General features: G+C 39.6%; 1 protein-coding gene across 1 annotated transcript in view; it reads left to right on the forward strand.

Annotated features, from left to right (window-relative positions):
* Positions 1 to 9,334, forward strand: part of LOC306987867 (uncharacterized protein) — a 53,597-nt gene extending 44,263 nt beyond the window's left edge. Inside the window, exons 5-6 of the mRNA XM_079592469.1 lie at positions 7,012 to 7,127; positions 8,218 to 9,334. Coding sequence (XP_079448595.1) covers positions 7,012 to 7,127; positions 8,218 to 8,577 — 476 coding nt within the window. The 3' untranslated portion in view covers positions 8,578 to 9,334. The remainder of the gene's footprint in view (positions 1 to 7,011; positions 7,128 to 8,217) is intronic.
* The last annotated feature ends 9,245 nt before the right edge of the window (positions 9,335 to 18,579 follow it).

The raw sequence follows: 18,579 nt of genomic DNA on the forward strand, positions 1-18,579 counted from the left end.
CAGTCGCAAAGATCATTAGTTATTAAATTTGAGGCCGCTAAGACGACATCGTTCTCTCTACACAGACTTTAAATGTGAACCTGTGAGAAACGCTGATGGTGTTCACGTGCGCATTAAGAATTAATTCTATAGTTATGCGCATTTGAATATATGTGCGCAGTTTTGTAATTCCCTACAAACCAAGCCTTAAACTACTTGTCTGGCCTTTACATTTTTTTATACAGAATTGTATCACTTCGGGGTAGATACGTGAAACCGAAATTATCCCAACAATGCTTTATCTGTAGAGTGGTAAAGGGATCCTCCATAGGGAGAGGCTAGTTGGCACTTCAGCACTGCGTTGTCATCGGGTCCAGGCGAAGGTCCTTCGTCAGATCTGGGCTGACCTAATCTATGCAGCCTAACATTCAAGTCGTTATCATCTTCCGACGGGGGAAGAGCTGATAGTGATATTACCTGGGCTCTGAACGGGGCCTCGGTGTGAGCATGACTCTGGAGTCGCCAGGCCCAAACTCAAGGTATGCAGTGCTTGTGGAAAGCGCTTGCAGGTCGCTCACTCTTTTAACTGAACTGTGTAGAATCTCATATGGATGGTCCAGCGCATTTAGATCGGCGTTTCGTTGATCGACTGATCGAGTCTGTTTTTCAAAGATGGCTTCTGCTTGTATACGTGAAGTTGACTGTATGTATAAAATATCAACTGTACATCCGATCCGTGCCTCAAAATGTTTAAAAAAGTGGTGGGGACAATATCGACCCTGAGAAAAAGTGGTAGGGACATGTCCCACCCATAGACAGTATATAAGATGGACACAGCGACCCCATAGATTTCAACAGAGAAAAGTGAAGCCCATTTGAAGCACTCACTTCCTGATCGCCAGGCGAACTGCGCAGACTCAAACTGAGCTTGATGACGTGAGCAACGTGTCTGACAGCTGTCAGTCTTCTAGTAGATGTGCCGAGAGAAATCTGAATCATTCCCTTCCGAATCTCGCAGAGACGGAGAGCGTGAGCATTAGCTGTCCATGAGCTAGCAGCAGGATCAACTTTATCACTCTCTATGGACTTCTCCCTTGACTTTATCGGACTTTATGCCTCCACGTCCCCCCGATTGCTTGCGAGCTTCTCCGCCGGTCTATACGGTAATTTCTCTACAGTGCGACAGAGAGTCGCATGGTTATGACGCAATCGTTGGCCTATTTTTTACAAAAACAGCTTCTACAGGGTTATTTCTTCAACCCATTTTCTGGGTTATTTGTGTTGGGTTAAAATTATGGGTTATTTTTTAAGAGAGTACCCATTTTCTGGGTTATAGGGCTAATATTTTGACCCAATTCCTGGGTTGTTTGAGTTTCTGGGTTATTTTTCAAAGAGTAACCCATGTTCTGGGTCCCCTCGGCCCCTCCCCCCTACAGTTGTTCTGGAATTTTCTCACAACAGCCATTTGAAATAACTGACACTTCGCGCTCAATCCGCTTTGGCCTGTGCTTCTTCGGTGCAACTTCGTCGTGTATTCAAGGTAAGCGAGTATTTTCAGAGTTGATATAATGTAATATTTTCTGTGTCCATGTCCTCGTTGCTAGTTTAGCACCATTTGCTGAACAAATTACCATGGCTTATAGTTGCTACGTTGAGACTGGTGTTAGCTGTGGTAATTGTGGTTGTCATGTACGTTAACGTTAGCTACGCTATCGCGAAAACATCTAACTAGTTTAAACTCTGTGTAAAGTCAAAATAAATATGTGTTTTGAGTTTGTCAGACTAAAGAAGAAAGTGTTAATCAATCGTTGAGTTATTTTTACCAGCTGCGCCGTGCTTATCATATTATACAGTGCTCTACTGGCTGAAGTAAAACCTGTTAACGTTAACCTTTGCAAGTGCGCCGGCGCAAGCGTTTTTTTGGTTTAATAATTCAAAGTTACTATCAGTTTTAATGTTATTACCGTGACAAACTATACATCATTAAAAATATATTACTCAAGTTTCAGTATTTGACCACTATTGTATTCTGAGAAACTTATATTGACTTATGTCTTAATTTGTGTCAGAAGTTATGAAAAAATAAGTCGATACCTTTAATATGAATTATGATCGTCAGCCGTCATAATCATGTGACATTCCAGGACGTCCCTGACATAAACAAAGCTAATAGAGATCGCTGTAACATGCCGATAAAGACGCTGTGAAGACAATAAACATGATTGCAATGATATTTGATTGACCTGTGTTCTTCGAGCCATGTCAGGTATTTTCATAATAATAGATTATATTTATAATGTAATGCTAATGGATATAGACTTTATCACCTTGCAGAATACTATAAATTGGAAATTGGGCCACGTTAAAAAGCAACAACACAACATTCCCTTAAAAGTTAATATTTTTTAGCTTTATAATCAAAGAGTGTCTGGTGAGTGGTTCACAATTGTCTCGACTTATTTAATTAATAATACTCATGTTGTCTTGTTTTCTGTCTTTCAGATGAAAACATCTCCATAGATGAGGAGGCATTTCTTCTCTTAGATGAGGACACTATCAACAATCTTGTCCCCAAAGTTTGTCCCAGGTTTGAAGACTTTAAAGGAGAATTACGGCGAAAAATTAACCTAGAGGTAATTAACACATACCGAGTCAACCGTTCTTTGGGATTTGTTTTCATAATAATCAAATGTAAAGAGTTTTATCTCTAAAAACTGATTAGCCTATGACGCTAGTATATGGGGCATCGAATATAAATAAAAAGATATCGTTAGTTAATACCACTAACACGGCTCAAAATAGCCTCACACTAACACGGTAGCATAATGAGGGTTACAGACAGTTTAAAAAGAAGATACTTTATAAAGACAGTACATTACGCGTATACAGGCACGAGCCACAAACGCCGTGCTAAGACAGCGACGTGCTCTTAGCACGGCGTTTGTGGCTCGTGCCTGTATACGCGTAATGTACTGTCTTTATAAAGTATCTTCTTTTTAAACTGTCTGTAACCCTCATTATGCTACCGTGTTAGTGTGAGGCTATTTTGAGCCTTGTTAGTAGTATTAACTAACGATATCTTTTTATTTATATTCGATGCCCCATATACTAGCGTTATAAGCTAATCAGTTTTTAGAGATAAAACTCTTTACATTCGATTATCATGAAAACAAATCCCAGAGAACGGTCGACTCAGTAACCATGTGTTATTAACCCCTAGGTTCATTTTTCGCCGGAATTGTCCTTTAAAGGACAAGTTCGGTATTTTACACTTAAAGCCCTGTTTTCAGATCGTTTCTGATGAAATAGAACGGTTAAGATTGAAATTTGGACACATGCTGCTGGCCCGAGAATTTTTGGTTTCTGTGGTAGCACCCCCACCTCCACAATGGCTGCATAGGTGCACTGGAACAATCCTACGATTAACTACGATAAAACCTGTTGGAAAGCATCTTTTGCAGCGATTTTTATGTGAGCCTATCAGTGAACACCCCGGACCACTCGGTGAGTTTCACGTCTTTGTAAACGAAAGTTTAATGCGTTTTACGAAGGATTTTTCCAGTGTACCTATGCACTGGGGGTGTGCTACCACAGAAACCGGAAATTCTCGGGCCAGCAGCATGTGTCCAACTTTCAATCTTAACCGTTTTATTTCATCAGAAACTCTGAAAACAGGGCTTTAAGTGTAAAATACCGAACTTGTCCTTTAAGCCTTAAGTTCAATCCAGTTATTGAATGTTGTCGAATGTTTGAGAGTTGTTTATTTTTCAATTTTTTCTTATATTGTTATTACAGTCTGACCTAAAATAAATAGGAAAATAAATATGTCCAAGTGTGTGTTTTTTTTATATATATATAGTTTAATTTAATGCAATAAAAATGTAAAAGTGCTTGAAGTGTGTAATATAATTTAAAACAACGTTTTATTTTCTGAAATAAGACATACTGGCATAGTAACCCAAGTTTACTATGGGTTAAACTCCTGGGTTAAAAAGGGACCAACTAATTTCTGGGTTATTTAAACCCAGATATTGGGGTTGTTCTTTTGACCCAGAAGGTGGGTTATATTAACTACAATGTTGTTGTTTTTTAACCCAAAATTTGGGTCAGGTATTTAACCCAGAAGTTGGGTCAAAAAGAATAACCCAATTTTCTGGGTTGAAATAACCCAGAAATTAGTTGGTCCCTTTTTGACCCAGGAGTTTTTAGTGTGAAGGTAATGGATTCTTTTATACATTGTCGAGTTTCTTTAGAAATAAATAATGGACAAATGGAGTCTTTGGACGCCTCAGATGTACAGTTATTCGCTGTTAAAGTGACGCCAAAATGAATGGGAGTCAATGGAATGCTAACAGCAGGTGATGTTCTGCTACAATGGCGGCTCCCGGGGAGCCTTCAGTTTCCGGCGGATGGATTACCCCCTTGGTCCCAACCGCAAATTACGCCTATGGTTCTCAGTGAATGCGCATGGGTCCACCGCACCGAGATCATCGCCCTCCAGCGGTGAACAATTTTAATTTAGATAAGTTTCAAAACAGTTATGACGTAATGAAGCCTCGTTTACAGAAATCACGTGACAGTGGCAGTTTGATACACGCTCTGAACCACTGATTCGAAACAATAGATTCACAAAGGTTTCCAAGCTTCATAAAGCAGTGTTCCGAAATCGACCACTACCCTTCCTCACATAAAAATATCAATACTGTTTTTTTTATTTAGCATGAAATTTAATGTTTCAATTAAGATTTGAAGTGGAAAAATGTTTGAAATAAGATTTGAAGTGGAAAAAAATATTGTTAGCTAATACTTGTGTAGCATAGAAGTAGCCTACTTTCTCTTGCTCATCAGATCATAAGCAATACGCAACTGCTGAAACAAAGTATCAGTCAACACAGAAAACCTTGGGATCAATCAAGTTAGTCAATTATTTAATCGGGATGGTTACTTATTTACTTAGCAAGGATTTCTCTCTCACTGTAACGGTCACCAGCTGGAGTGCCCTTGAGAGCCACCAGAGGACACTCCACACCAGACTTTCATGTTCACTCAAAGCCTGGACTCATCAGCACTCGTTATCACATTCACCTGTATCTCATCTTCTTGTTTAGTTCACCCCATATAAGCCTGGTTCACCCCATCATTCACTGCAAAGTTTTGTATGTTGTCACACTGCATTTCCGAGCGTTTCTCCTGGTTTTCATGTCTCTTGGTTTTTTTGGATTTCTTGCCTGTTCCGTGGATTACTCTTTTGCGTCTGACCCCTGCCTGTTTTGTTTGTTTGTTTGTTTCTTTCTTTGTTTGGACTGCCTACCTGTGTTTGACCTTTTGCCTGTTATTTGGATTACCCCTTAAATAAACTGCATTTGGATTCTCCACCTTCCTGTCTTGGAGCAGTTCATGACACTCACTATACTATTCCTGTTACTCCTAAACAGTTTGCCACTGTATTTGGTGCTGTGTGTCATTGTTATTTAAGGGCTATAATAGTTTTTAGCAAGTTCTTAAATACCTCTCTCAGACCTGACTGACACGTATGTAGTTAGAATATGTTTTAAGTGAGTCGGTTTGGATAAAAACTTCTGCCAAATTAATAAAGTGTAATGCAAACACTTTATGTGGGAGATTCAAACTGCAGGATTAAAAATATATGTAGAAAAACTGTTAATTTCTTCTCCAGGTTTTTTCGGTGTTGGATCCGATGAAGTGTCGCTGATCGAGGGAGATTCAGTCACTTTATACACTGGTGTTAAAACAAACCAACAAGAAGATATTAAATGGTATTTAAATGACATTCGCATCGCTCAAATCAACGGAGATCTCAAAAAGAACTGCACAGATGTTCAGTGTAATGAAGGTACTGAGAGATTCAGAGACAGACTGAAGCTGGATCATCAGACTGGATCTCTGACCATCACAAACATCACAAACACACACTCTGGAGTGTATGAACTGAAGATCATCAGCAGCAGCAGCATCAGGGGAAAGATCTTCAACGTTACTGTTCATGGTGAGATACTGAATGTTTAAATGCAGTTTATATATGTTTAAACTATAGTTAATTTGCTTGATTTTTTCGCCCTAATGATATTCAGTCCTTGTCTTTTTTCATCAGTTATAATTCTTATAGTCTCTTACAGTTTTTCCATTGACAAGTTGTTAGTTTTAACAGTTAATTTTTTTCATAGGAAGCTGCAGTTGAGCTCAGATGTAGTCGACAGCGTATAATCACCCAATCTCTGATCAGCTTCTGTTATTATCGGTTTAAGTGAGGATTTTATATAAAATATGTAAAGTAGGTTTGAGTAAAAAAAAAAAAAAAGTTTCTTTTCAGATCGAAAGGGCTAATGCAATGTCATTCGTTCTCTCGTGTTGAGGCGTTTGTTGTTTTCCTCTAAAAACCTTTAATCATCTGTTGGTTTGTGTTTTTCAGGAGTTTCTGCTGCTGAACGAGATGAAGTGAAGAGAGAGTCAGTGAAGGAGGGAGAATCTGTCACTTTAGATCCTGGTGTAATAAAAAACACAAATGATGTGATGACGTGGTATTTTAAAGACATTCTCATCGCTGACATCACTGGAGATCAGAGTAAGATCTGTACAGATGTTCAGTGTGAAGAGAGATTCAGAGACAGACTGAAGCTGGATCATCTGACTGGATCTCTGACCATCATGAACATCACAAACACAGACTCTGGAGAATATAAACTACAGATCATCATAAGCAACAGCAGCTTCAGCATCACTAGAGTGAAGAGATTCAATCTTACTGTCATTGGTGAGTGTATAATTCAGCCATTCAATTCATTTTCTTTTGAGGAAAACAGTTCAATATTTTTCAATCAACCCAATAAAAAAGCGAACTTTGACTAATGTTATTAACATGAAAAATGCAGTTTTCCTGTGAAATATTGTTTCCTGATGAGTGTCTTAGTGATTTGAACTGCTATTGTTAAAAACAACAGAAGGTGACATTCATACTGTAAGTTAAATCAATATCATACAACTGATGACCAGAAAGGTCTCCAGCTGTTGCAGGTTCAGGTCGGTCTCCAGCTGCTGTAGCAGGGATATGTGTTGTTGTTCTGCTGGTTTCTGCAGCTGCTGCTGTGATTTACTATCGCCACAAGATGTATACACAAGTACCACAGAACGTAAGTATTACAAATAGCCGATTTAACAAGAAATAGGAATTTAATTCTGTATAAATGTAAACTGTGAATGTATAGGATTTTGTGTCCTTTATTTTTAACACTACAGTTCACCAGTGAGGCAGTCAAAACAAGCAAAAACACAAATAACTCACAAATTAACTAAATAAAATGCCATTACAACAGTTTAAGCATTTTAAATGTGATATTAAAATCATAATAATCAAGCATAGCGTTAGTTCTGGCAGGTCACGTTAGTCAAGCTCGCATCAGTGACTCTCAGCTGATCCACGTCTACATATAGGAATACGACGCCCATCACTGTATACATGTATAAGCTCTTTTAGTATTATCAGCAGCATTACGTTTCTCAGGAGTGAATTACCCTCCTCCCTCCCCAGCTCCTCCTCTCGTCAGTCAGGATTTGGCATTCTGATTCCCCTTTAATCAGAATAAATTCTCGAATTATGTTGTACTTTAAAATCTTGAATTAAATATATTTGAATGCATTCATGTTGGTTCTGTTCCGTTTACTCTAAGGGGGGTTATTGCTGCTCTCCCTGCTCTTATCCATACTGTATGGTAAATGGACTGCATTTATATAGCGCTTTCACAGACCCATGGCCACCAAAGCGCTTTACATATTGCCTCACATTCCCCCATTTATTCACTCATTCATGCACCGACGGCGGTGTCAGCCATGCAAGGCGCCATCCAGCTCATCGGGAGCAGCTGGGGTTAGGTGTCTTGCTCATGAACACCTCGACACTTGGTCAGGTGGAACCGGGGATTGAACCACCAACCTTCCGGTTTGTAGACAATCTACATGAACCACTGAGCCACTGCCACGGCAGTATGCTAATTGTCAATCGTATTTTTTCGTCATATTTGACAATAGTGGTCCTGACAGAACTTCATTTTTGTATTACTGAAGTACAGGAGATGTCAGTTTGGTGCAGTTTAACAATATTTAGGAACCATAAACCTCTATATAAAATACAATCCCATGTCTGTAGTATGTGTGTGTTCGTGTAACTGAAACATCAATCCTTCTCATCACTTTAACCTTCTGTGAATCTGTATTTTCTTACAGGAGGGTGATGATGAAAACCCACCAGCTGATCCCAATGAGATCCAGGAGGATGATGCTGAAAACCCACCAGCTGATCCCAATGAGATCCAGGAGGATGATGCTGATAACCCACCAGCTGATCCCAATGAGATCCAGGAGGATGATGCTGATAACCCACCAGCTGATCCCAATGAGATCCAGGAGGATGATGCTGATAACCCACCAGCTGATCCCAATGAGATCCAGGAGGATGATGCTAATAACCCACCAGCTGATCCCAATGAGATCCAGGAGGATGATGCTAATAACCCACCACCTGATCCCCATGACATTCCTTTGGAGGACATGGAACATCCAGACTCAGGCCGAGGCTCCCAATAAAACAATGTAACATTATTTATAATTTTTTTGATGCATTGAAATGAACACTGAAGAGAATCTGGAAATGATGGAAAAAGATCACTGGAATTATATATATTTTTTAATATGCACAGTTTCACTTTAAATTTCATTCATTGAATGGTGCTGAGGTGGAAGTAACGAATTACAACTACTCACGTTACTGTAATTAAGTAGTTTTTTCGGGTACTTGTACTTTTTTGAGTAGCCTATATTTTAAAATCTGTAATTTTACTTGTAGGCTACTCAAGTAGATATTAAGCTAAGTAATCTACTTCGCTACTTGTAAAATCATATTTCGTTACTGAGTACAATTTCAAATTGATATTCAAATCTTTGACCGGCATTTCGGTAGCCAATAAAAATATCTTATCGTAAACGGACCAATAAAAACCCTGATATTTGGACTGAGCGTTCTCATTCTCTCATCTGTCCGACAGCGAGTTTGACACCCTCCCCTAAGCGCGGGATTGCAGGTATTGCGCATCATTTTATTCATACCTGCAGGTTTCTATGGCATATTTTAATGGCAAATGTCGCGAGCGCAATATTTTAACGCGAGGACACATTCATGTTGTTACAAGAGGATTGTTAAGTCTTAACTTACTGTCATGTTCCCAAGGGGACAGATTATAGTGACGCACAAACGGATGTTGTTGTGTGGAGACAGAGCGCCAGACTGGCATGTATGTAATGTAATGCGGTGAGCACTTGTGACTTAATAAACACAGTAAGCATATATATTGCTTTAATCGTCCATACTGTATAGTTGTGAATAACAGAACAGTATGAAACATGGTGGCAGCGGTCGTGAATTCAGCCGAAGTTAGTACCGCGCTGTGAAGAGTTAATAGTGCCGCGAATCTAACGTTAGCTCGCGAGCTCGAGCAAGAGACAGTGTTCACTACGCCGGAGCAGAAAAAGGGCGCCAGACGTCGCGATGGAGGGTCTCAAGCCGCCTCCAGTACTTTGTTTGGATTCAGCCAACGTGGCGAAAACGTGGAAAAGTTGGAAGGAGGAGTTTACGCTTTATACGGAGCTCACGATGCCCGATGCAGAGGAGACAACTAAAGTTAAGTTGTTTAATTACCTCCTCGGAGAGAGAGGGAGAGAACTTTTAGCAACGCTGACGAGCGGTGATACATCTGCACGGAGCACAGTGAGTTCAATGATGACGCAGTTTGATAATCATTGTAATCCACAACTGAATGAGACTGTTGAGCGTTACAAGTTTTTTGTCAGAGACCAAGCACAAGACGAAAACATTGACAGATATGTCACAGATCTGAGAGTATTGGCCAGTACATGCAATTTCGGTGACATTAAAGACTCGCTAATAAGAGACCGGATTGTGTGTGGTACACAGAGCCCTGCGATGAGAGAAAGACTGTTAAGGGAAGAAAACTTAACGCTGGATAAGTGCATACAAATATGCACAGCTACTGAGTTGTCAAAAGAGAACAGTAAAACCATACAAAGTAAAACGGTGGAAGAAATACATGCAATGAGGAAGAATCCAAGAAGAGACAAAAATGACGAGATTAACTGTAAATTTTGTGGCAACACACATGAGAAAAATAAACACAAATGTCCAGCCTATGGAAATAAGTGTAAGAATTGTGGAAAAGAGAACCACTTCGCTGCAAAATGCAAGTCCAAGTTTGAGAAAAATAAAAAAGGCAGACCGGTACACACAATTTCGGAGTCAAGTGACTCATGTGAGGACATCATGACAATTACAGACATCAGAGAAAGCCAAGAGACAATAAATCAAGTGAAAGAAGCACACAGCAAAAACCAGCATCTATTTGCAGGTATGTTGTTGAACAAAAAGCTAGTTAACTTTCAGATAGACTGTGGTGCTACTTGTAATGTTATCCCAATGCAACTGTTAAACCCAAATACACAACTGGAAGACACAGAGAAAGTACTTGTCATGTACAACAAAAGCAGATTACGCCCACTTGGAAAATGTAAAGTCAAACTCCGAAATCCAAGAAATGATAAATTATACAGACTTGAGTTTCAAGTGGTGGACCAGGATGACAGGATCCCGCTACTGGGAAGAAAGGCTAGTGAAGCCATGAAGTTAATTAAAGTGCAGTATGAGAACATACTGGCGATTGACAGTATAGTGAAAACACAATGTACAGACAAAACGACTGACAACAGTGTGCAGCTGACAAATATGGAGAAAATAAAGTCAGAGTTCGTAGATGTTTTCACAGGCGTCGGCTGCTTAGAAGGCGAGTACAGCATTGAAATAGACAAAAGTGTACCACCAGTAAAACTGCCTAAACGCAGAGTGCCTGTTGCAATGATGACCCCGCTTAAAGAGGAATTAAAGAATCTGGAAAGCCAAAAAATAATAGCACCTGTGGAGCGCAGCACTGACTGGATAAGCAGTATGGTGTCAGTGACAAAACCAAATGGAAAGACAAGGATCTGTATAGACCCCAAACCACTGAATAGAGCACTCAAAAGGAGCCATTTTCCGCTTCCAACCATTGATGACGTCCTGCCAGGACTGGCAAAATCCAAGGTATTCACGGTTTGTGATGTGAAGCACGGATTTTGGCACGTCAAGCTGGATGAGGAGTCAAGTTACCTCACCACATTTGCGACCCCATTCGGACGGTATCGTTGGCTCAGGATGCCAATGGGGATAAGCCCAGCTCCAGAAGTCTTTCAAAGAAAACTCATGCAAGCACTAGAGGGCTTACCGGGTTTGTATATCATTGCAGATGACATACTGATCACAGGAGAAGGTGACACACTAGAGGAAGCAGACAAAGATCATGAAAAAAACTTGGGATGTTTTCTAATAAGGTGCAGAGAAAGAGACATTAAACTCAATGTAGACAAGTTTAAACTGAGGAGAGAGTCGGTACCCTACATTGGACACTTGCTGACAGCAGAAGGCCTCCGCATTGACCCGGAAAAAGTGCGGGCAGTGCGGGAGCTGCCGAGGCCTACAGATGTTAAGGGGGTACAGAGACTTGTAGGTATGCTGAACTACCTTTCAAAGTTTTGTGACCATCTTTCTGATGACTGTGAGGTTTTGAGACAACTTACACACAAGGACAACATGTGGGAATGGACTGAGGTGCACGAGACCGCTTTTCGAAGGTTGAAAGAAAAAATATCAAACGCACCACTGCTCAAGTACTATGACCAACATGAGGAGTTAACCCTCCAATGTGATGCGTCAGAGACAGGACTAGGAGCAGCCCTGACACAGAAAGGCAAACCTGTGGCATTTGCTAGTAGAGCGCTGACCCCTACAGAAAGAGGTTATGCACAGATAGAAAAAGAATGTCTGGCCATAGTGTTTGGAATGGAAAAGTTTCACCAATATACTTATGGTAGAAAAGTGACTGTTCAAAGTGACCATAAGCCACTGGAGAATATTGTGAGAAAACCTCTACTGAGTGCACCAAAGACACTACAGAGAATGCTACTCAGACTGCAGAAATATCACATTAATGTGATCTATGTGCCAGGCCGAGACATGCTACTAGCTGACACACTCAGCAGAGCTTATCTACCTGACAGCAAACAGGGAGACACAGAGGCAGATCTAGAGACTGTTAACATGATTACATACGTACCTATCTCGGCAGAAAGACTGTCAGCCATTCGCGATGCAACCAGCGAGGACACAAAGTTGCAGGAATTGATTAAGTTCATTCTTACAGGATGGCCACGGAACAAAAAAGACATGGAGCAAAACATTCAACACTATTTTGCTTTTCAGGATGAGCTGAGCTTTCAGAATGGCATAGTGTTCAGGGGTGAAAGAGCAGTTATTCCAGACACACTAAGAGCCGATCTGACCAGCCGCATACACTCAACACATCTGGGAGTGGAAGGTTGCCTCAGACGAGCACGTGAATTTGTTTACTGGCAAGGGATGAGTGAGCAAATAAAGACGTTTATTTCCAAATGTGACATCTGCAGGTCAGTGGACCCCAAGCAACCAAAAGAGACATTACATCCCCATGACATTGCCTACAGACCATGGGCTAAGGTAGGAACTGATTTGTTCTCTTTTCACAACAAGGACTACCTAGTAACTGTGGACTATTATTCAAATTTTTGGGAGGTGGATTATTTGCCGGACACCAAAAGTACAACAGTGGTTCACAAACTGAAAGCACACTTTGCTCGTCAGGGGATTCCAGATGTGCTCATATCGGATAACGGACCACAGTACGCATCGCACGACTTTAAAAAGTTCAGCCAAAAGTGGGAATTTGTGCACAGAACATCATCACCCGGGTATCCACAAAGCAATGGAAAGGCTGAGTCAGCTGTCAAAACAGCAAAACGTCTTATGCAGAAGGCTGCAGCAGCTGGACAGGATCCATACTTAGCCCTGCTGGACCATCGCAACACACCGAGCCAAGGTCTCACCACCAGTCCAGCACAGAGACTTCTCAGCAGGAGGACCCGGACTCTTCTTCCTACTAAATAAACACTGTTGGAACCTAAAGTGTCAAACAACAAACAGGGACTGATTAACAACAGACAAAGACAGGAGAAATATTACAACCGTACAGCAAAAGACTTGGACTGTTTCACATCAGGGGACAGTGTTCGAGTCCAACCATTCGAGCCTTGTAAAACCTGGAAAGCAGCAAGAGTGATTAGACCAGTGAGTCCCAGATCTTATGAGGTTGAGCTAGAGTCGGGTAGTGTTCTGAGGAGAAATCGTCGCCACCTCAGGCGTAACTACTGCCCACCGTCAACATCTGCACAAACAGAGGTTTTGACAAACACACAAACTGTTGCTGCTGAACGGGGTCAGGGTAGTGATCAATACACTGTTACTACAAGGTCGGGGCGTCAGGTTAAAATACCTACATATTTGAAGGATTATACTAAGTGAGAGTAGTTGCGGTTGCACTGTAAAAGAGAGGGAAAAAGGATAAACGAGTTATTGATTGCATAGTTCATTTGCAAATAATACATTGTCAAGGAGTTTACAAAATATGCACTTGAAGTTAGTGTCCTAAGAGGACATATAGCCTAAGTTTACTTTTGAGTAGGCAAGGTAATTACATGCATTTGTCTGAAGTGATTTTGTTTACAAAGAAATTGTAATTTTTGTTTACAAAGAAAATGTTGGTTTTGTTTACAAAGAAAATGTTTAACTTGTTAAAAAAAAAAAAAAAAAAAAAAAAAAAAAGAGAAAGGATGTTACAAGAGGATTGTTAAGTCTTAACTTACTGTCATGTTCCCAAGGGGACAGATTATAGTGACGCACAAACGGATGTTGTTGTGTGGAGACAGAGCGCCAGACTGGCATGTATGTAATGTAATGCGGTGAGCACTTGTGACTTAATAAACACAGTAAGCATATATATTGCTTTAATCGTCCATACTGTATAGTTGTGAATAACAGAACAGTATGAAACACATGTAATCTCCGAAAACTGGACGCGAGCTCTCAAATATAGGCCTACGAATAAACTGGACTCAGATATTGAGTGTGCGCTCTCGGACTGTGTCATGCATAGGCGTCACTTATAAAGCCCTGTATTAGGCATAAGATCAATCATGCATGTGTAGCCTATATTGTGAATTAATTTAATAGTTATTTACCTAGCTTTCCTAGTCGCTTTCAGTAAATGAAACTTTTTACGCTTTCAGTAAAAAGTCTGAGAATATGATTCTTAGGCATCAGTTGACCCATGTGTTTACTTTCTTCACTGACAGACAAAAATGAAAAGCCTATATCAGTCAAAGCTCAGCTTTAGGAGGGGAAGAGCCAGGGCAAGATAATGTCACACAAGATAGTGTGATGTTGATGAGGAGAGATAAATAATCAGCTGCCCAATGACATGGTTTTAAAGCTGTTGTTATCCAATTTTTTTGGCCTTCAAAACATCTTAAAATACACATTATGTAGATATATGGAAATCAAAATTTTCTCGGGGGAACCCCCCCAAAACCCCCTAAACTAGTCTACCTCACATTCAGGACCATTTTACCTCGCATTTATGATTATAAAACCCTGCCATATGCATGTTAAGGAAACTAGGTAATAGTGAGCAGAAAGTGTTACTTTTTTTGAAAGTTCGGGGCTTAGCCCCCCTAAAATGAAAATCCTAGAATCGTCCCTGGTGTCATGTCATGTTTAATCGCGAATCTTGCCAAATGCCAAATGGTTCTCACTGCAGACTAAAATGACGCCCAGCTCCAATCTCTACATGCTCTTGAATTAAACGTTGTCAAAAGTTGTGAAAATGCTACAGGAAATCATATTGCCTGTAAGTGAAATGCACCAGGAAAACTTTCAACAATCAAAGGTGGATCTTTAATTTTTTTACAATGTAAATGTATGTTAGAAATGTTTCGGAATGGGGCATTTGTATGATTTGTACAAAGAGACATGAACATGTCTCTACAATATGTTTGTGTGTAATCAGAAATAACTAAGCTAAGCTATATTGAATCGTTGAGTTATAAACTTTCACCAACATTTATTATAGTGATTGTTACTATACAGTAAAACTGGTCATGTGGTATCAGACACCACTCAGAAAAGAAATTAATTTTCACAATTAAGGCATACTTTTCTATAACAAGGAATGAACACAATTAATAAACCTAACAGTGTTGCTTGACTAAGCAAATATAACATTACAAGCATGATTTATTCTGTGTGAATATAGAACTCAATCCTTCTACTGGTCAAATGATGTTTCATTTCTGATGTTATAGTTTCATTCATAATGCTATCAGTTTATTAATAGGTTTTATTATAATGTAGCATAATATAGTGATGTCTTAATTGACTCACCCTCAAGAAGTTTCAAACCTGTATGAATATCATTATTCTTTCTATTTGCAGCTTATGTGTCATTAAGTCATGCAAAACATTATAACCAGTTATAACACTGGAAATCAGAAATATTAACAAATTTAAGTTAAGCCCATCTGTCTCAGGACAGATCATATTCTTATAACAAAATATGTATTTAGAAAATCTGCAATTACTGTTTAAAAAAAAAAGTCAGACACACTTCCAGTAATACCACATACTCATGCAGAACCTGTTTGTCCACTAACAGATTAAACCAACATTTTTGATAGATGTAAATAAATGAGATTTAGTCTGAATTAGTTTGGAGGCTTTAAGAGTTGTGGTGGAAGTTTTATGATATTCATTGATCTTTAGTAAAATATAGATGATTCAAAGAATGTCACACGTGTGTCTCTCACTTGTTAGTGAGAAGATTCTGTTTATGTACCTGGGGAGGCAGAAGGGAGAGACACTCCAGAGAACAGACGAACAAGGACCTCTGACCTAGATGTCAGAAGACCATTTGGTGAAGGAGGGCTTAGTCTATGGAAAACTACTGGGAGGAAGGCTCTGGCAGGAAGAAGGCCTTGAAACTTATAGATAAAAGCTGGTTCAGTCTGTCTGGGGGTGTGTCACTCTTCTGCACAGGGTAACAACTGTGTATTAGACTGCTCCTATTCTTGCAAGAATAAATACTTCTAATTTTTATAATTTGACTCTGAGTCTCCCTTACGCAGTGATGTTTGTTTGATGAATTTTTGCCACAACCGAGTAAAAATGCTAAATTGGTCCATGCAATATCAATAATCACTAAATTATAATCACTAAATAAATAACAAAGTAGATCACTAATCAAATTGCCCCTCGCTTTTATTTGATATATTACTTTTTTTTTTCTTTTTCTTTTTAATTGGATTGCTACTTTTTAAGTTCGAAGTTTATTTATTCCTCTCATGCTGACAAGCACATACTCTACTTGATCCCCCTCTTCAACTTTCTGTAAAAAACAACAACAACAAAAAACATCATGGAAGATAAAAAACGAAAATGTGACATTCTTCCTGAAGATTGATTGAGAGACTGATTGTTCCTCATACTGATGAGATTAGATGAGATTAGGTTCTCAGTGGTTTCACTTCTGGTCACACATTTTCCAAGTAATGTCAAATGTGCAAAAACAACAACTTTATTCAACAATTTCTTCTTCCATGTTAGTCTGACGCAGATACTGAATCGACTGCACTACCAATGCCAGGTGTTGTTGCTGTACCATTCCCAACATTTATAGAGACGGGTATATTTATGTTCTAATTTTAATATTGACATCTTGCTGTTATCACATATTGTATTTTAGATTGTATTCTCCAGATGCTGATTGTCAAGACCCGGGTCTCCAGTGTGAGAAACTTAGCAAACTGAGCCACTAGTTGGCAGAACCCAGAAGATGAGGCAGACATAGCAGTACTAGTGACCGTGTTTGAGAAAAGAAAAAAAAAGTAAAGTTCTTCAGGCAAAAAATATAAATCCACAACATCCAAAGTAATGCCAAGAGGGAAAAAAGGTAAAGCACCAAGTCAAAAGGTAAATCCACAATGAACGTAGGTACAGCTAGTGATGTGACTTTTCAACCGAGGCGTCGGAGCTTGTGTCGAGAAAACATGGGCGTGCCAGATGAAGCCGCGACTCGAGGCTTGTGACGTTAACGTGAAAATCTCGTGATTAATGACAAACGAGGCCTCGGTTTTGTGTGGATACGTCACCGGTTCGTTCTGAGTGTCGCTTCCAGATAAAAGGGGGTTCGAAACTCGCGCCACCTTGTTGTCAGGAGTAGTAGAAGCATGTGTAGTAGTGTCAGAGTAAGAGAGTCAGAGAACTCTCATTGTTATTGTGTCATATATGTATATTATTACATTATATCAGGTTAGAATAGTTACATTATATCAGAACAATAGTATATTGTTTTTTATTAATTATAGTAGCTATATTATAGTCTTGTAATCTTGTTATAATTAGATAAGATTATTTGGATTGGATTTTTGGATCTGGACTGGACTGCTTTTTGATTCGGATTGCCCTTTTTGATGTGTTTGCTTGTTGTTACTTTTCCTGGTAATGGAGCCAGCAAGGACGAAATCCTCCCCTATGGGCTCAACAGAAGCATCAGTATCCTCATTTATTCCCGCTGGCACTGGCATTTTTATGTTCCCCTGAATCCTCTGTAGGAGAAAATTAATCGTCTATTCACACTTGAAAAAAATCTGTTTCTCAATAAAAATATATTGTAATCCTTCCTTCACCTACCCACCCCAAACTGCATTGTTGCAGTTTGCTCCTCTATATCCCCAGTCCCATAAGCACGACACTGCACTAAAACTAGTAACAGTTCACTGCACAAAACCCCCCAGAAACAATTCTTAACTTTTCCCACCCCAGACTATTGCAGTTTACTTTTTACACTCCTTCCAACATAAGCACTGCACTCGTGTCACTTTAGTTGTTCATACTGTCACTTTCCAAACAATTTATGAATAATTCATTAATTGTGTGTGTGACCATTGTTTCTGCACAAGTAAATTCAGACAAAAAAAGATACATAATTAATTTTATACCCAGGCCATGGACAAATGTCTGCTCAGATATTTTTATTATTGCAAATGAAAGGTTACAGACATTAACAGTGAGAAGAAAATAAATAAATGAAACAGAACGGGGGCTATACGGACATCATAAGTCTGCTCAGGTCATTGGTTCAGAACTAATTAATTTGTCTGCTATTTCTTTGCACAGTAGCTAGGTGTCACTAGTGAGCAATGCTGAATGAAACTTTGAGTAATGAACCTTTAGGTGAAGCAATGGGCTGCGAGCAGGCGCGGATTAATGCACAGGCCTGCGTAGGCTGCAGTCTAGGGGCCCCACTTATGCAGGGGCCTCGGATTGGCCAGGTTTTTTTTAATTTATTTTTTTACTTCTTTACTTATGCGCAAAGTTCTAGGCGTCTCCAGGATTCCAGTTTTGATTGGGCCAGACCAATTGTGGGTGAGCCTTAAATTAAAAACGGTATCCAATCACTGTTTAATAAAAATGTCTGACTATACTGTTATATATATATATTATCTGTGTAATTATGTATTACGCACAGATAATATAACCAGGCGCGGATTAATGCACAGGCT

This window comes from Phoxinus phoxinus (assembly GCF_949152265.1).
Source record: "Phoxinus phoxinus genome assembly, chromosome: 20".
In the NCBI taxonomy this organism is placed as follows: domain Eukaryota; kingdom Metazoa; phylum Chordata; class Actinopteri; order Cypriniformes; family Leuciscidae; genus Phoxinus; species Phoxinus phoxinus.